Raw genomic sequence first — 16,751 nt, 5'->3', positions numbered from 1 at the left:
TTTAATTCTTGTTGATTTGCTCATTGGGCTAAAATACTTACTGTCCCTTTCACTAGGCAGCCTTTTAACAATATTAATTTGCTATGATACTCCCCTTTTATGGCTACTAGTAAATGTTTTTTTTATACCTTTTTAATTCTTTGCATCATACATTCATTTTGATTAGTGAAGGTGGAAGGAGCTGTTCCTTTAGAGCATCACTAGGAGGCGGGTATGGAGGACACAATATTTGTGTGAGAGAAACTGGTCAAACTACACGGATGCATCATGATGAGGTAATACGTGCGTCATAATGCTTGCACAGATACTTTGCACTGTTATGTTGTCAATTGTTTTTAATGCTAAAAGAGTTAATGAGCCTTAGAATTTACCAACATTTACTTTAAAACAAAGCATGTCCTGCACAGACTGTAATGTGGGTCATGGGATGGTATTAGATACTATTTACTGCTTTTATCTGTGACATTGGGAACAGTAGAGCTATTCTCCTTCACTCAGTATTTGACTAGATTCAACTAATATGAAAATGAACTCCAGTTATCTTGTGATGAAAACACACACACACACACACACACACACACACACAAGCTATCTCAGTGACACCAAAATATACATCAACCTGCAATCACATTTTATGAAAGGGTCAGACAGTTGTGTGTCTATTTTTATCCCCTCATTCCTGCTGGTAAACTTCTCCACAGTTTCGTGTCAGGACTTTCTTGAGAGAAACCCTATCATTGTGAGAAAACTCCCCCGCGTCCTGCTCACCTTCCTGCCCCCACCCCATCACCCACACACACACACACACCTTAACATAAGAGCAGAGAGACAATGTGTTCTGGCTTTTGTGAAAAAAAGGGGGGGATATCTCTCAAGAGATGTGATTATGCTTTCAGAAGGGGGACGAAAAAAATGTCCTTACGACAAAAGCAACACATTGCTCAAGTTCCCCCACCCTGCAGGTTGTTGTGCAGGGACTTGCTAGCTTATGTTTGGGGTGGGGTTGTCCAGCCTTAGGGCCCTTGTGAAAGCAAATCTTCCAGGTGTCAGTTATTCAATAGTAGTGGAGAATATTATATGGCTGCTCATTGTGGCCATGAATGAAGGGGTTTGCCGCAGACAGCCTGAGATATTTTTTTATCCTCATTTGAGTCTCTTCCTCTCACCACTAGGGCTTTCAGGTTCACCATAAGCCAGGCTGATGCTGAGGGATCGTTTCGCTGTCAATCCTCAGTCAGATGTCACATTTCCAGAGTGTTTTTCACTACTTGACAACACATCTGAGGCTCATGGAGCCCTGGAGAGGCCATAGATATCCTTCTTTGTGGGCATTGAGATAAAGAGACAATTTGCTCCAACTGATAGTCAGTTCAGGACCATGAGGCATAACTTGTTCCCTCAGTCAAACCAATTAGTGGTCAGAAGATATCACTTGTGCCCTCAAATTAGTTGTTTTTAGACCACAAGTTTCCCCTCGTCTTTCCCCTCAGTTTAATTAATTCATGGTCACCAGAAACAACTTGTTCCCACAAGTTAGTTATTTTGAGGCCACAAGATGGAACTTGTTCCCTTAATTTATGTATTTTGAGGCCATAAGTTATACTGGATCCCTAAATTTAATACATTTATGGACATGAGATATAACTCAGTCCCTGGATCTAATTATTTTAATGCCCCAAAAAATCACTTGGTCCCACAATTCAGTTATTTTGAGACATCAAGACATAATTTCTTCAAAGATATAACTAAACTGAGGGAGCATGCCACATCTTGTGGTCTCGATAAGTATTTTTCTCTCAATGGTCATGCAGGGCTCTGCAGGAGGTGGACGTTTAAAGATGCATTCAGGGAGAAAAATATCAAAAAATCTCTGACAACCACACACAGCAGGTGACCTCCTTTCTGTGGGGGCTGTTGAGTGAAGAGGAAGTTGGCTTTCATCTTCCCCATCAGCCACTTCCTCTACTGATGCCCCCCTCTGACCCCACCCTCACACTTTCCCTTTTTTTCCAAACCAACAGGTTTTGCCGCAGTCCGCCGCTACACCGCTGTGACATGCCACAATGTTGCCAGACCAGTCTGGCTGTACACAAGCTGTGACACAGTCACAACACGTCCACATGCTGGTAACTTTCACTGCTGCCTGCAAAGGCCGTTGGTCATGTGACTCAGTTGATATATGCAACACACACACACACACATAGCACATCCAACATGATTTTTTTTTTTTTTTTTTTTTTTTTTGCGGTGTACTTCTGGCAGAAAAATGTTCAAACGGTTCTGAATTTGTTTGCTCTTGTGAAAATGCAACTGCTCATTGTTTCATGAAATGTGACCCTGACATGCCCCCATCAAAAGGCTAGCATGCCTTCAGGGCGGGGAGAAGTTAATTTCCTACCTGGACAGAGAGAGAGAGAGAGAGAGAGAGAGAGAGAGAGAGAGAGAGAGAGAGAGAGAGAGAGAGAGAGAGAGAGAGAGAGAGAGAGAGAGAGAGACTGTGTAGGAGAGACTGAGGTCCAGCAGACAGTGGCTGATTGTGAAGGTGGTGACAGCTCACCAACAGCAGCAGCTCTCTGAGACGGTTGGCAAGCTAAGTCAGCACAAATATGAAGGAATATCTGAATTTTTACAAAATAACACCATGTAGGAAGTAATATGACATGTTATTGAAAATTTAGCCACTGTATTTTTAAGGAAAACAGATTGTTTCTACACTGGTAACACTGAAGGTGACATGAGCTGAAATACAGGGCCTCTGACCAGTGTGTGTCTGTTACTGGTTATACTGGATGATGCACTCGAGAGTTTGGAAGCGGATGTTTTTCGACAGTTTTGCTGTCACCTCTAGCTGGTGAGCACGAGGGTGCCGTTAGCTTCAAGCTCAATAAAGGTGGCTGGCTCTCTCTGCATCCTGGAGACACAAAGATGGGATGCAAAAAATCTTCCTTGTGATCTCAAGACATGTGTTCATGTGTGACAGGTACAATACACTTTTTTGGGTGAAGTATTTAAGCTCATTTTACCGACTGTGAATCTACCCATCATTCTACCTCCTGTTCTCCTGCATTCTATCTGCCTGGACTGAGGGACCACTGATGCGTCCCCCTCCTGCTTGTCTGTGCGTTTCCCCTCTTGCTCATGGTCTCACCTCCACAGACCGTCACAGACCTGTAATCCTGTACAGACAAGCTGCTTCTCCCTGTGAAAAAACGCCTGGTATGTAGGATTCCTCACCTCTCTCACTGAGAGGGACACAGAGACTCATGGGAAGGAATTCTGTGGTTCTCAGCGGATGACTCTCCAGTCTTGCCTGTGCCTGCCTGTGGCGGCTTGCTCGGTAGGCTTCCTCGCCATTTCAGCTGTCATACCGCCACGCTGCTGACATTCCAGCTGGAGGAACTCATGTGGAGAAAGAAGTAGATGTTATCTACTATTTTCACATAGTCAGAAGACAACAACTGGAATATACACATTGTAAGATGCAAGATGATTAGAAATTGAATATGCTTGGAATTTTTCATCTGCTCCTTCATCGTTTTGCCTCAGACTTGGTTGCCGCCCCCTCTACTTTTTCCTCGCTTTTGTCGGGAGTTAAAAAGAACTCCACCTGTATTTAGTTAGGAGCTCCATTTAAACACACACAACTCAGACAGAAAGCTCAGCAGAGGCCCAGGTGCTCTGTAAAACAAATTAGACAAGGGAGGATAATATGGATCATGCTCCTCACACAAACACACACACACACACATACAGACGGACATCATATTGCCGACGGTTAAACGGAACCTGAAAGGAAATTTTTAAAATTTCCATACAAGAGCACCTGAGGGCTTTCATAAACAAATATCTGCATTTTATCATGCAAATATCGTCATCAATCATGTTTGGAAATTGCATACAAAGTGTCAACATTCAGATGAAAATAAAAACCGGATTGTTTGCCTCACAAAGGAATGAAATAAACAACCACAATGTAAAAATACATTAATACATCTCCAGTTAAAGAGACTCCAGTAACTGACTCAATGGAAGAACATACTCCAAAGAAAATGCACGACATGTGACTTCAGGAGATGTTAGTACTGATGCAACCAAACATAAATAAACATGTTATTGTTGTAGCTGGTGAAGGCGCTGCTGGTTTTAACTTTTAAGTCCAGTTTGCAAAGATAAACCTGGATCATGATGTGATTAACGAGGAAAATTTTAAGCCTCTAATCTTTGTTTTTGTTTTTTTTGTGAAATATGGTTAATTGAACCTATTTGAGCTCGGTACAATTATCAATTAGGAGTTATTATTATCCTTCTTCCTGCATTGTAATCTGAACCTCTCCTGCATTCAATCACATTTTTAAGGAATAGATTTTTTTTAAAAAGGGCCAGAAATTATATAATATAATAAATATGGTTATATTTAACTTTTATCAATATGTTATGGTCCTTTAGTTTAGATTTTCATGTAAAATACTAAATACACCAGGGGCGGCGTGGCTCAGAGTGGCCATCCGGCAACCGAAGGGTCGCTGGTTCGATCCTCACTTCCCCCGGTGACCATGTCCAAGTATCCTTGAGCAAGATACTGAACCCCTAACTGCTCCCGATGGCCCTGTGATGGACTGGCGACCTGTCCAGCGTGAACCTGTCTCTCACCCAATGTCAGCTGGGATAAGCTCCACCCCCCACCCTCCCACAACCCTTAACGGATAAACAGTATAGAAAATGGATGAACGGATATAAAATACATTAAATGTATTCAATGACAACAGCTCAAAAAAGTTTGTAATACTGATCTATAAGAGTCCTTTTGCAAAAATTGATCAAATCCACTCTTTAAATAGGAAAATATACATATAATTAACATTAGAATCAAATGCATTCTCCATCCTTCCACTTATCCTGTTAAGGGTCGCGGGGGGGCTGGAGCCTATCCCAGCAGCCTTCGGACGAGAGGCGGGGTTCACCCTGGACAGGTCACCAGTCCATCCCAGGGCCAACACATAGAGACAGACAACCATTCACACTCACAGTCACACCTACAGTCAATTTAGAGTATCAATCAGCCTCGTCCCCTCTTGATGTCTTTGGACTGTGGGAGGAAGCTGGAGTACCAGAGAGAACCCACACAAGAACAGGGAGAACATGGAGACTCCACACAGAAAGACCACTTGTCCTCGAACCAGGACTCGAGCCCAGAAACTTCTTGCTGTGAGGTGACAGTGCTGACCACTGCGCCGCTGTGCCACCCAAATGCAGTATAAACGTCAGACACTTAATTTTAAACCTTTTGTTATTATTGATTTAAAGCATTGTTTAAATGTTTTTGTACAAATAAACTCAATGGCGCACCTTGCTTTACTAGTTCAAGACATTTCCAGCTCTCTCTGCATTTGCCATCTATTAGACCAGGTATTGTGCGTATCTAGAATCTTCTAAGTTAGATCCTGGTGTTTTAGGGTTACCTGTTGACCTTTTCTCCCATTGAGACAACACAGAGATGGAAAAAGTGTTGTGTTGAGGGTTAGTGGAGATGAATTGTTGAGCCCCACCTTAGCAGTGGCCCGGCATCAGAGGACGGACACACACACACAAACACACACAAGCACACACACACACACGCACACACAAATTGTTTGCTGTGGCAGGGTAATCCCAAACACTCATACAATGGCTTCATTAAGGGGACAATGGTATTGTGTCAGCTAATGGCAGGTCTCCTCCCTGCCTTCTGTGTGCTCTGAGATTAGCGGGGGGGGGGGGGGGGGGTGTTGCTGTCTGCATGGTCAGTCTGAGACCATCAACCCTATTTTCTGGTTATTTCCACTCAAAATGTGCCTGCCCGCCGTGGTAGTCGCCTGTTCTTGTCTGGGATGTCTTCAAAGTCGTTTTCTGGTTTGCTCGCGGTCGAGGCGGATCATTACCTTCCTGCATGAACCAACAGCCAATCACAAGACAGCGCCGTACCGGCAGCAGCCAATCAGCGACAGCCAGGCTCGTACTCACCTTCAGTTCTTTCCCTACTGAAAGAATTTGAGCCAAAGTGCCATTATATGCAATAGAAATGTAATAATGCGCGGCAGCGGGGCAGTTGAATGTGTGTAATGATCTAATGATTGACTGAGCCGAGCAGAGCGATTGGCTGCTGGCTGGTTACCTGGCGGCCAGGTGGAGCAGCGGAGGTGGAGAGGTGGGGAGGAGGAGAGGAGACGAGACGAGAGGGGCTGGGAGAAAAGACGCGGGGCGAGAAAAGTAGACTTACCTGTACACCAACTTCTGGCAACTCGCTCACTCTACTACCTGCTCCGACTTGAAAGTCCAGTTTCACAAGGAAGAACCGTAGAGGAAGCAAAATATGTCACAGGAGACAGACAAGTAAGTGATCGAGGCAGCGGAGAGGATCCTGGACGGTTCTGTGCTCTAGGAGGAGGGGGACCTTTGTCAAGCGTTCTCTGTTTAAAAAAAAAAAACAAAAAAAAAACAACAACTAAAGAAATGTAGTTATACTTTGGGAACTGGTTGCATGTGAGGATTGAGAAAAAGTATAAATCTGCTGCTCTGGATGATTTCTGAGTGATTTTAAAGTTTTGGATTTGGAGGAAAAGTTGGCAAGCAAATTTGTGGATTTTCGTTAGAGATGAATTCGCCATTTTTGACTAACGGAAGAAAAAAAAAACCAAACATCCAAAGTGCAAGAAGTGGATTTTCTAAATAATTCTTTGAGTGAAGAGCGGTTCATGTGCTACGTTTGGGTTGCACGTTTAATATTTTAGTGTGCAATATCAACGAGGACCGCATGGGCAGCCTGATTTTTAACTCTAGAAAATTATTCATTTCTTTATCACAGGAAAAATACAGCCTTTGTTAAATAGTTATTGCTGCTTCTGTGACCGAAGCTTTACCATAACAAAAAGTTAGCACACGTTAGAGTAAACTTAACAAACAGATAACTTATTTATAATTATTTGAATGTTTTAGTGTCAACAAATAACATTTCATAATCTTATGACCATTCATTATAGTTATTTTATTTTGGTGCCAGTTATTATTAATGAAATTATAAAGAATTCACTGATTATTGTGTGCTAATACTGATGTTTAAAATAATTTGGTGAATGCTAAAACTGATTTTTTAGTGGTGATTTTTGCTTTTTTGTTTTTGCCAGCTACTGATGGGTGTTTGGATATTTTTGTTGCTCTTTAACCCCTGTTGTGCCATGGTAACTAAAAAAAAAAAAATTGTCATATATAATATTTTAAAGTCTTATTACTTCATTGAGCTACCATCCAAATATCAAACTCCGATTGACAATGGACAGTATTGTCTGAAGCACAGCGATGCATCTCTGGACAACACTGAAAAGTTATAAATGAGTATATTTCTTTTATTAGTTGAGGTAATTGTGGAATCACCGCTGCATGTCCACAAATCATTCGAATGTCTAAAGTCCAGTGTTGACGTCACTCTGTGGAGATTTTTTTTTATCACCGCAATTGACCTGATCACATCTCATACACATCACTTTCTGTCCATGTGTGGATGGTTGCCGTGGAGATGTCTGTAAAGTCATTGGATTTGGAGAAGATGCAGCATCAGTAAAAGTTTGATCGGTTGTGCGGACGGAGGTTTTCCCCGCACGCGTGGAACTGCAGTGAAATTAGTAACAACATGGTGCCAAACCTAGTTGACGTGTAGACTTAAAGGTACGACGTCATTTGTTTTAAATCTCAAAAAGGTTTGACCAGCAGAGGCCTAATAACCAGAAACAGTCGGACAGATACAAGACAACCACACAAATATTTCAAGATATTTATACAAACAGCTACAAGGATCATTAAAACCACAGTGTACAAAGCTCTCGTGGTCAAATATCCTCATCCTGGATGCTGTTTGCTCAAACCTCTTTCTTGCCGGTTCTATATGACGCTCGTATTGATGACATCACAGATGGGCGTGGCGGGGGGGGGGTAATCTGACACATAATCTGTCAATTAAAGAAGCCATAAATACAAACGAGTCCTTTCTTCTTGTAAGTAGATGTCTCAGTTAACAGTTTCTGGAGGCACTGGAGGGAGAATAACAACCTGATTAAGGCACTTGACCGCAGGAAAAAACAGACAGTGAACTTGACGCTGCAATGTCACTTCCAGCCCTGGAGTGAAGGAAGTCTGCGCAGCGCCTGCGTTATCCTGTAGGTGTGACCGCTGATCTGCTCCCGGTGTAACATTTTCTAAGCACAAGTTGACACATCCACAGCCGCCCTCTCGTGATTGGCTGCTTTCAAAGAGATGTTGTGACAACACGGTGTGTGATGTCGACTTAAGTGGGCCTACATATACAAACACACACACACAGACACACGAGAGGCGTGAAGCTATTGTTAAGAGTGATGGGCCTCATTTATCAAATGTTCTTATTGACAAATTTGTTTTTACACACTCAGTGTTTTCAGCCCTCAGTTTCATTTTCCAGTATTTAATTCCTTTATGAAAGTCCTCGCTAAGACTTACAAGTAGTACACAATAGATATCTGGGGCAAGGACTTACAGTCCACCCATCAGGCTTTGCTTCCTGTCTGTCAGGCTAAATTGAGGGCTAAATAAGCCCTACACTGTGGATAATCCAATTCAGGCCACTATTTTACTCAATTCACAGAAAAGAAAAAGAATCTGTTTAATGTGAAGACTGATGATGAGCCATTCTTGATCCATAATGAAATGAATTCTTATTGCAGCAACAACCAAAACTAGCAACATTTTAATCTTTATCCTGATATTTCTTTTTTTTTACGGTAACAATATAAATGACATTATGAAAACAGCAACGAGACACTTGGCTGCCTCGAACTTCATGTCAGTCTTGCCTATAAAGATGATAAAAAACAACCTTTGAATAAGAATTTGATTCATGAACCAAACTTCGGAGGATTTGTAATCTAACACATGAATGAACACAAGGAAAGGTTATTACATTTTTTGTTGTAGAAGTACTGATAATGTTTAAATTGTGAAAATACACCTAAAGCCGCACGACGATGTGAAAAATCCTGTTGACCTTCCGCTTTCACATTTGAATTATCGTGATTTTTTTTCTTTCCTGTGTGCGTCCGTCAGCAAGCGCGTGGTGGTGGTGGTCCCCAACGAGAGCTCCTTCCCTGCGGTGCGGCGGGCCTATACCAGCGAGGATGAAGCCTGGAGGTCGTACCTGGAGAACCCACTGACAGCTGCAACCAAGGCCATGATGAGCATCAACGGGGACGAGGACAGCGCCAACGCCCTGGGCCTCCTCTACGACTACTACAAGGTTCCGAGGAACAGTTTGAATTCAGTTTGAGAGGCAGGAAAAATAAAAACACAGGAGTCAGCATGATTTGGCTGAGAGAGATAATGTTTGTGATATACTGGCTTGAGGTAAAAGCTCTAAAGGCTTTAAAACTTTTAGTTTAGATGCTTTGGATGCTGTGGAATTCCACCATGCATTCAATAGTGGGCCCAGAGGAAGCTACTAAATGAGTCTTTACTACCGTTACTATTTGGCTCTGCTGTTAAGAGGCCCTCAGAGAAATAATAAGCTCATAATAAGTCTCACAAATGTGTGCATGCGTGGTTAATGTCTTCAACAAAGTCTAACTCGGTCGTGCCAAAAAAACATAGTAATGTAAGCAGGTGAGAGAACCTCGTAAAGACGAAAACGTTCCCTTGTGGAACGACATAACGCATCCTACTTGTTTCCTTCAAGGTTCCAAAAGAAAAGCGCCTTCTACCAGTCCCTAAAGTTGTTGAAATGACAGAGGAGCAAGAGAAAAGGTCAGTGGCTGTTTGACTCCAGAATGCACAAAAGGAAAAAGATAGAAAAATGTCAGACATGTAGCTGCTAGCAGTGCGTGGGCCTCAGTAGCTGTGGTGTTCCACTGGGAGAGAAATGAAGAGTTCCGGAAAGTTCTCAGTTTTTCTAAGAACTAAAACACAATTTGTCTAACGTTTCTCACTGAAACAAGAAATGAGGAGGATAGAAAAAAATCCTGATCCCTTCTGTCGAGCTCCTGCTCCTCCTCGCAGTGTTGAGTTGATTAAAAGGCTAAAAACAAAATATCAAACTTGTCAAGAAATAATATTTGACCAACACAAGACTTGCAGCTGTTTAGTGACCTCATCACTTCAAGGTCAAGGGTAGATCTTTGTTCAGGGGCAGCATCTACCTCACCTCTTTGCCTGGTTTGACAGCAAACGGATCAACAAGAGCAGAAACAGAATAAACAAAGACAGAAATACACAGATTTATTTGTATTGTCTCAGGTCTATGTTGCCTAGCAACCCCAGCAGCCAAGGCGAGGCCGAGACGGTGGACAACCGCGTTCAAGTCCTCAAATCTGTCCCCGTTAACCTGTCACTCAGCACCGAGCACCAGGACACCAAACGGGAGCAGTTCAGCGGTTCAGCGGGGGTCGGCTCAGGGGACGGAGGCCCGCCAGCTGTTGCCTTGGTGAAGGCGGAGGTGTACGCGCCCGTCTTCATGACGGGCGGCGGGCTTCACTACAGGGTGGAGGGGGAGGAGCCAGCGAGGGTGATCTACGAGCAGAGTCCATATGAGGTGACCACCGTCAGTCACAGCTCCTACATGAAAGAGGATCAGCAGAGTCCACCGGACAGCCCGTACGAGGAGGACAGGGACGCGGTGAGACGAGACGCCACAGCTTCATTTGGGGAATTATGATATCTACCCCTTTTTTCAAATATACGAATGATTATGTTTTCTGCCTGGTCTCAACACAAACACGTGTCAAACATTCACATGACTTTATCATAACTGGTTCTCCTCACAGTACCAGTTTTTTTTCCTTTCAGTCCTGCAAATGACCCTTAAATTACAGGACACATAAGACTGCCTAAAATATTTTAGTTCAACCGAGTTTAGTGTGATCTGGACTCAACTGAAAGACTCACTCTGGATTAAATGTTCGGGAATGCTAAAGAGAGAAAAGGAGTGACGTATTTTTAATGATGTCACAGTGTGGCGTCATGGGTCTTCATTGGTAAATAACCACAATAAAGTGTCCTAAAACCCAGAAATAAGCCTCAAAGTCCGTGGGACTTTCCTGAATGTGGCTGGAGATAATGACACTTGTGTTCTACCACATAAAAGCCATCAGTAGATACCACAAAAAATCTCATTTCAAAACATTTTTGTTTTAAAAGTAGCTAACAAGTAGCTAAACCAGAATATAGAGTTTGAAGAAAGGGTCAGATATCACTTTTTTTTTCTTTTGCTTTCTTCAGCCGCAAACCACCGTTGGATAAACTGGATATACTACAAAAAAAATGTCAGGAAAACGATGTCGAAGAAGGCAGATTGAAGGAACATTTTAGGCCAGCTGGAACAATTGAATGTCAGAGGTGGGCGATGTGTCACGGTTTACGCTGAGGAGGTTTTAAACGTGATTCACTGAGTCCAAAAGTTCCTCACTTGAACAGGAATCACAAGTGGGTTTGTTTCCTGTTAGTCTGAGATTTCTATGTTGCCATTCCGCTCTTTACTTAATTCCTTTCTGACTTCAATGGGTTGTTAATTTCCTCTTTCTTTCTGTTTTTGATGTTTTCAGCAGAAGTATCACACACCTTCCTCTCTGGCTTCAGATGACTTCTTATTCCATCAGGAGGGAGCGTAAGTCACTTCAGTCAGGGGACAATTGTTAAAGCGTAATTACGCATATATTTATGCTGAAAATATTCAAACGAGCAGCGGGATGAAGTCAAGGCTAGCTATCAGTGGTCAGGAGAGAATTCTAATTGCACTGTGTTGTTGTTGGCAGTGACAGCTTCCAGTACACGCTGGACGCCACTCGCTCGCTGCGTCAGAAGCAGGGCGAGGGGCCGATGACCTACCTGAACAAGGGCCAGTTCTACGCCGTGACGCTGAACGAGCTCAGCGCCAACAAACGCCTCCGTCACCCCATCAGCAAAGTTCGGGTCAGCAGATCTTCTTTTTCTACCTCTAATCGTCCTTTTGACTGTAACTGATCCCCGCGTTTGCCAAGTCCTAGTTTCATTTTTGCGTACGACAAACGGCAAATACACAGATACGAAAATAAGGGGAAAAAACTCAATCGGGTCTTCGCCTGAAGTACCTTCTGGTTCAGGCCCTAATAACATGTCTCAGTATTTAAACCTCTAGAATGTTTCAGTCTCTTTTATACTCATGAGAAAACGTCTTCATACGTATAATATTTCCAACAAAAATTCCAATAACCATTGATGTTACATCACCCAAAACAATGCCAAGTTAAAAAAGATGGAAGAGATTGGGCTGAAAAAATATCTAATTGCAATTCTTTTGATATTTCAATATGATTTGCAATGTAAGAAGGAATGCTTTTACATAGTTTTCATAGAAATTAGCTGTCATACAGGTTTGAAACAACGATGCTATCTTATATTATTATTGAGATGTAGGGATTAATCTGTATCAGCTAAAGGACAGATACAGAAGATCCATGGCATCGTATAGTCAGAATTCCAAAGTCTTGAACCTAACCTCCCTCTGTCTTCCAGAGTGTGATCATGGTGGTGTTCAGCGAAGACAAGAACCGAGACGAGCAGCTCAAATACTGGAAGTACTGGCACTCGCGGCAGCACACGGCCAAACAGAGAGTCCTGGACATCGGTGAGACCCGGCGGCCCGACAGCAAGTTCTTTAACGGTCGCCTGGAAATCAGAACACATGAGACAAACAACAGATTGAATGTGCTTAGCCAGATAAGAGGGTGCCACCCATCTGAGAGCAAACAAGCCCCCACCCAGCTACCTGCCTGGAGCTGTTCAACTGCCCACCACTATTAAATACCCCAGAGACACACACACTCACACGTACTCACACACGCACACACACACACACACTCACTCACATGAACACCTTAATGTCTCGCTGTCTAACTCATCGCATAAATCCCGTCATCCTAGTGACAACAGGTGTGAAATTGAGAAAAACACTGAGATCTGAACAAAGTTAGAAAATACACAACACAGGTGAGGCCATACCTGTTTGATATTTCTACCCGGCAACCTTTGACCTTTCGTGTGCCGGTGTGTTTTCGATAGGCGTATTCAAGCATTTCTATTTTCGTTGAATGAGTGTGTGTGAGAAACTTGTAGGCATGTTTGTGTTTGACAAGCTCGGACCTGCTAACAAGGCAAAGAGTCAGAGGTATGTGTGAGACTTGGGGTGGATGGGAAACACATTTACACACACAAACACTCACACACACACACACACACACACACATACTGACACTGACACTTACACACAGCTTGTTGGAACAGGGACTGGAATGCAAGACACACTGTTACGTTCTGGTCTGCGAGTAATTCTTGCCCAATTAAATCCTCTTAATCTTACATTTACATGCTTCTAAAACAAAGGATCATCTGGCAACGGTTCACAAACATTTCGATACTGACTGGCAGTCAGTGACTGTGACGAGACAGCCACAAAAAACACGACAATTTCAAATCCTTTTTCATTTACAAAAACAGAAAAACGGGCATCTTAAAGATTCATAACAGTGGAAAAGTGAAGAAGTACAAACACAGTTTGCCTCCCAAACTCGACTTCAACAAAATCTACATGAAGCACATTTTAAAAACTTAGATCATAACATTCCCCACAAGCAACTGTGTAGTTTTTGCACAAAACAAACTAACAAATTAAAGCAATTTCATGCTAGCTTGCTGACATATACTGCGTTCGAAGCTAGTGCGACGTGTGTGGACTCATGTCTTCCGGTCTGGAGTCCAATGTTTTGGCCAGCATTGCCATGCTGTGCAAAATAATGGATTGGTTTTGATTAGTCAATTATAGAAAAATGTGTTCAGAAATCACACCCTTGCCTCTACAGCCCAGGCAGCAGGCCCGAGCTGTGTCTTGTCTGCTTGAAATGAAAAGATTTTGACCTCTAAAGTTGACATTTATACACACATTTACCAAAATTGATGTGAAAATAGTTTTTTTTTTTAAATGTTCGTCTCAGCCCAAATTGATCCGTGCGAGTCATTGAGATTGATTTGTTACAGACGTAAAATTAATTGGATTATTTTTTTTAATCAGTTGACAATCGGACTTAAAGTATTTATGTTTTCCTGTTTGAAAGCGTCTCCAAATTATTATGATTGGAAGGCTAAAGGCTATTTTTTGCTGAAGCTGCCAGAGGAGCCTGTTAAGAGGAAGCCTCTCATCTTTTTCCATGTGATTCCTGTTGGCATTTGCCAGAGTGATTTGTGTGAAGGAGCCATGGGTGGATGTGCAGAACACATCTCCAGTTTAACATCGACCACAGGGCTGAAACATGTTTCCATCACACTGGCACCTCGCACGCGCACTCGCCTGTTTCAGACGGAAACAGTGCGGACAAAAACGGATTGTTGATGCTGATGTTTTGTTTTTTTTCCTTCTAAAAAAAAAATCACTTTTTCTTTGTGTCTAAAAAGATGAAGCACATTTGAGCCCAGGATTTACACATCAATCTTAGCTTCTTTTTAAATGAATGCTTTAGAATTGTCAGCTTCGTATCTGATCGACCTCCAGCTTCAGCTGTAGTTCACCCGTACTCCAGGCTGGGGGGTGTCACCCCCCCCCCCCACACACACACACACACACACACACACACACACACACCCTGCCTCCCTGAGTCTGGATGCAGCTTGTAACCTGAAGCTGTCCAGAGAGCTGATTTGAATAGCGTTGGAGCGGAGGAGGGTGAGGCCAGGGGATCATGCCCTGGGCCGTGTCACAGAATAGGCTTATTTAAGGGGGGGGGCTTGCAGAGCAGTATGTCGCTGTGAGCCGCGCTGCTTTTGCACCTGTTGAGGAACCAGGAAGTGGTGCTGTCATGGCGGTTAGGATGACTGATGAGGTGAGAGGTCACTGAGGGAGAGGAGGATGGGGAGCTGCTCCGACACTCTTGTACAGAAAGCAGACTGCCACCGTTGAAATGTAGATGAGTTTGGACAGTTAAACCTTTCAGTCTTTCCACATTGATCCGTATTTCTGTTTCAGACCTGTAGGACTTGAAAAATGAACAAAATGTTAGATTTTTACTTTTGGCTTTATGGAACTGCAATGATAAATAAATGCATTCCCCACAAATCTTAGGTTAGTTTTGATAGGAAAGAGAGAATAGAAGACGGTTTTGAGGACTATCTTGATCATCCAACACATTTTGAGGAGCACACACTTCTATTTTCCCTGCAACAGCCAAGAAAACAAGACGGGGTGGTCACAGTAGCCCAAGCTACCTTGAATACATAATATCAAGTCACATCTGTGTGAATTTTTAAGATTCTGTGTTTTAAAAAAAAAAAAGAAAAAAGATAAATAAAAACATGGAAAAATAAAACTGTTAAGGCTTTCCCTCTATACGCATGTGGCGCTTCGTCCTAAATCTGAAGAAACGTTTAACTTTTTAAAACTTTAAAAAAAGGGAAACAACTCTCCTTTTATGAAAAGGACTGATGATTTGCACAGTAAAATATATCTGCTGCTTAAAATGTGCTTTTCTTGTTGGCGGAAAACAACAACAGCTCAATAAATTCTCATGATGTCACCCTTTTCTTCGGATTCATCTCAAGACGTATCTTTCCTCTCACACAAAAAGCAGAGACGTGTAAAATCTTCAAGATGACGTGAGGATTTCTTTCTGCATACCAGTGTAGGCGACCATTCATTTTTCAGAGTCCCTCCTGTTTGCAGTCTCGCTGGTTAACAAGCCCATTCTGACCATTTACGATGGTCCAGAGAGCCAAATATCCTCCTGCGTTTCCTCCCGCTGCCTTTGAAGCCCGACAGTTTGTTTGCCAGAGCAGATAAGCTTTGATCTTAAAAAATTGAAGCGTGCCATTTGACTGCTTATCTTAACAAACGCTAGCCGCTACTGACCGATCGGCGTTGTGTGTGAGGGGAGGTCCGGTGTTTGTTTACTGCAATCAGCACAACATCATGGAAGAGTAAAACAGGCCTGAATCAGGACACCTTTTGGGTGTGTTCCTAATAGCAAATATTGAAATGAAGTCCTTAAGATTTTTTTTGATTTTTTAGAATGAACCATCTGTTTTTCTCCTCGCAGCTGATTACAAAGAAAGCTTCAACACGATTGGAAACATCGAAGAAATCGCCTACAACGCCATCTCCTTCACCTGGGATGTGAATGAAGAGGCCAAGGTAAAAAAACAAAAAACAAAACAACACCACTCATATTACTGTTATTTTTCGTGGCAAATAAATGTCACTGTAATTTTCCTAGAAACCAGTTCTGTTTACCCTCGCTGGAGGCGTGGCGTAGAAGAAGAAAAGCTGTGGGACAGGTTTTTTTTTTACAGATGTTGGCAAACAAATACACTCTTGAAAAATGAACGGTGATGCAAGCACTTGAATTGTAGACATCACAAACAGAGCGCTCTCTGAACGCGGCCAACTCAGGCTTTTCGGAGCGGTTTCTGTGCTTCAGTGAATACAGATAATTCACAATTACCAAAGCAGGGTTGTTAAATAAAAATCTTTAATAAGACTTTCCGAATCAAAGGCCAAAAAAATGTCTGAAAGTCCTATTTCTTATTATGTAAGGCGCTTGATGAATGCCTCTGCAGCTGTTGTGTTTTGCATCCAGTTGTGGAGGGTAGCGTTAATAATCGCATGTGTGAGTGTTACATCATTAACAGTGGGGAGGTCCTTAAAGCACCCTTGTTTTGTTGTGGAAATGATGTTCGAG

The 16,751-nt window shown here is 42.6% G+C and overlaps 1 protein-coding gene across 3 annotated transcripts in view; it reads left to right on the top strand.

Moving 5' to 3' along the window:
- Positions 1-6,099: 6,099 nt before the first annotated feature.
- Positions 6,100-16,751, top strand: part of grhl2b (grainyhead-like transcription factor 2b) — a 17,961-nt gene continuing 7,309 nt past the window's right edge. Inside the window, exons 1-8 of one of the 3 annotated variants that reach the window (XM_086194304.1) lie at positions 6,100-6,369; positions 9,109-9,298; positions 9,734-9,801; positions 10,291-10,669; positions 11,598-11,656; positions 11,805-11,961; positions 12,544-12,655; positions 16,110-16,204. In XM_086194304.1, the coding sequence (XP_086050430.1) occupies positions 6,350-6,369; positions 9,109-9,298; positions 9,734-9,801; positions 10,291-10,669; positions 11,598-11,656; positions 11,805-11,961; positions 12,544-12,655; positions 16,110-16,204 (1,080 nt within the window). In that variant the 5' untranslated portion in view covers positions 6,100-6,349. Of the gene's footprint in view, positions 6,370-9,108; positions 9,299-9,733; positions 9,802-10,290; positions 10,670-11,594; positions 11,657-11,804; positions 11,962-12,543; positions 12,656-16,109; positions 16,205-16,751 lie in introns of all 3 variants that reach the window. The other 2 variants (XM_086194305.1, XM_086194302.1) reach the window with 2 other exon arrangements.

This window comes from Aulostomus chinensis, chromosome 22 (genome assembly GCF_037954235.1).
Source record: "Aulostomus chinensis isolate RoL2024-O1b breed Wild chromosome 22, RoL_Achi_v1.0, whole genome shotgun sequence".
NCBI classification, from domain to species: domain Eukaryota; kingdom Metazoa; phylum Chordata; class Actinopteri; order Syngnathiformes; family Aulostomidae; genus Aulostomus; species Aulostomus chinensis.
Note: the sequence above shows the minus strand (reverse complement) of the source record. Positions and strands in the feature narration are given on the sequence as shown.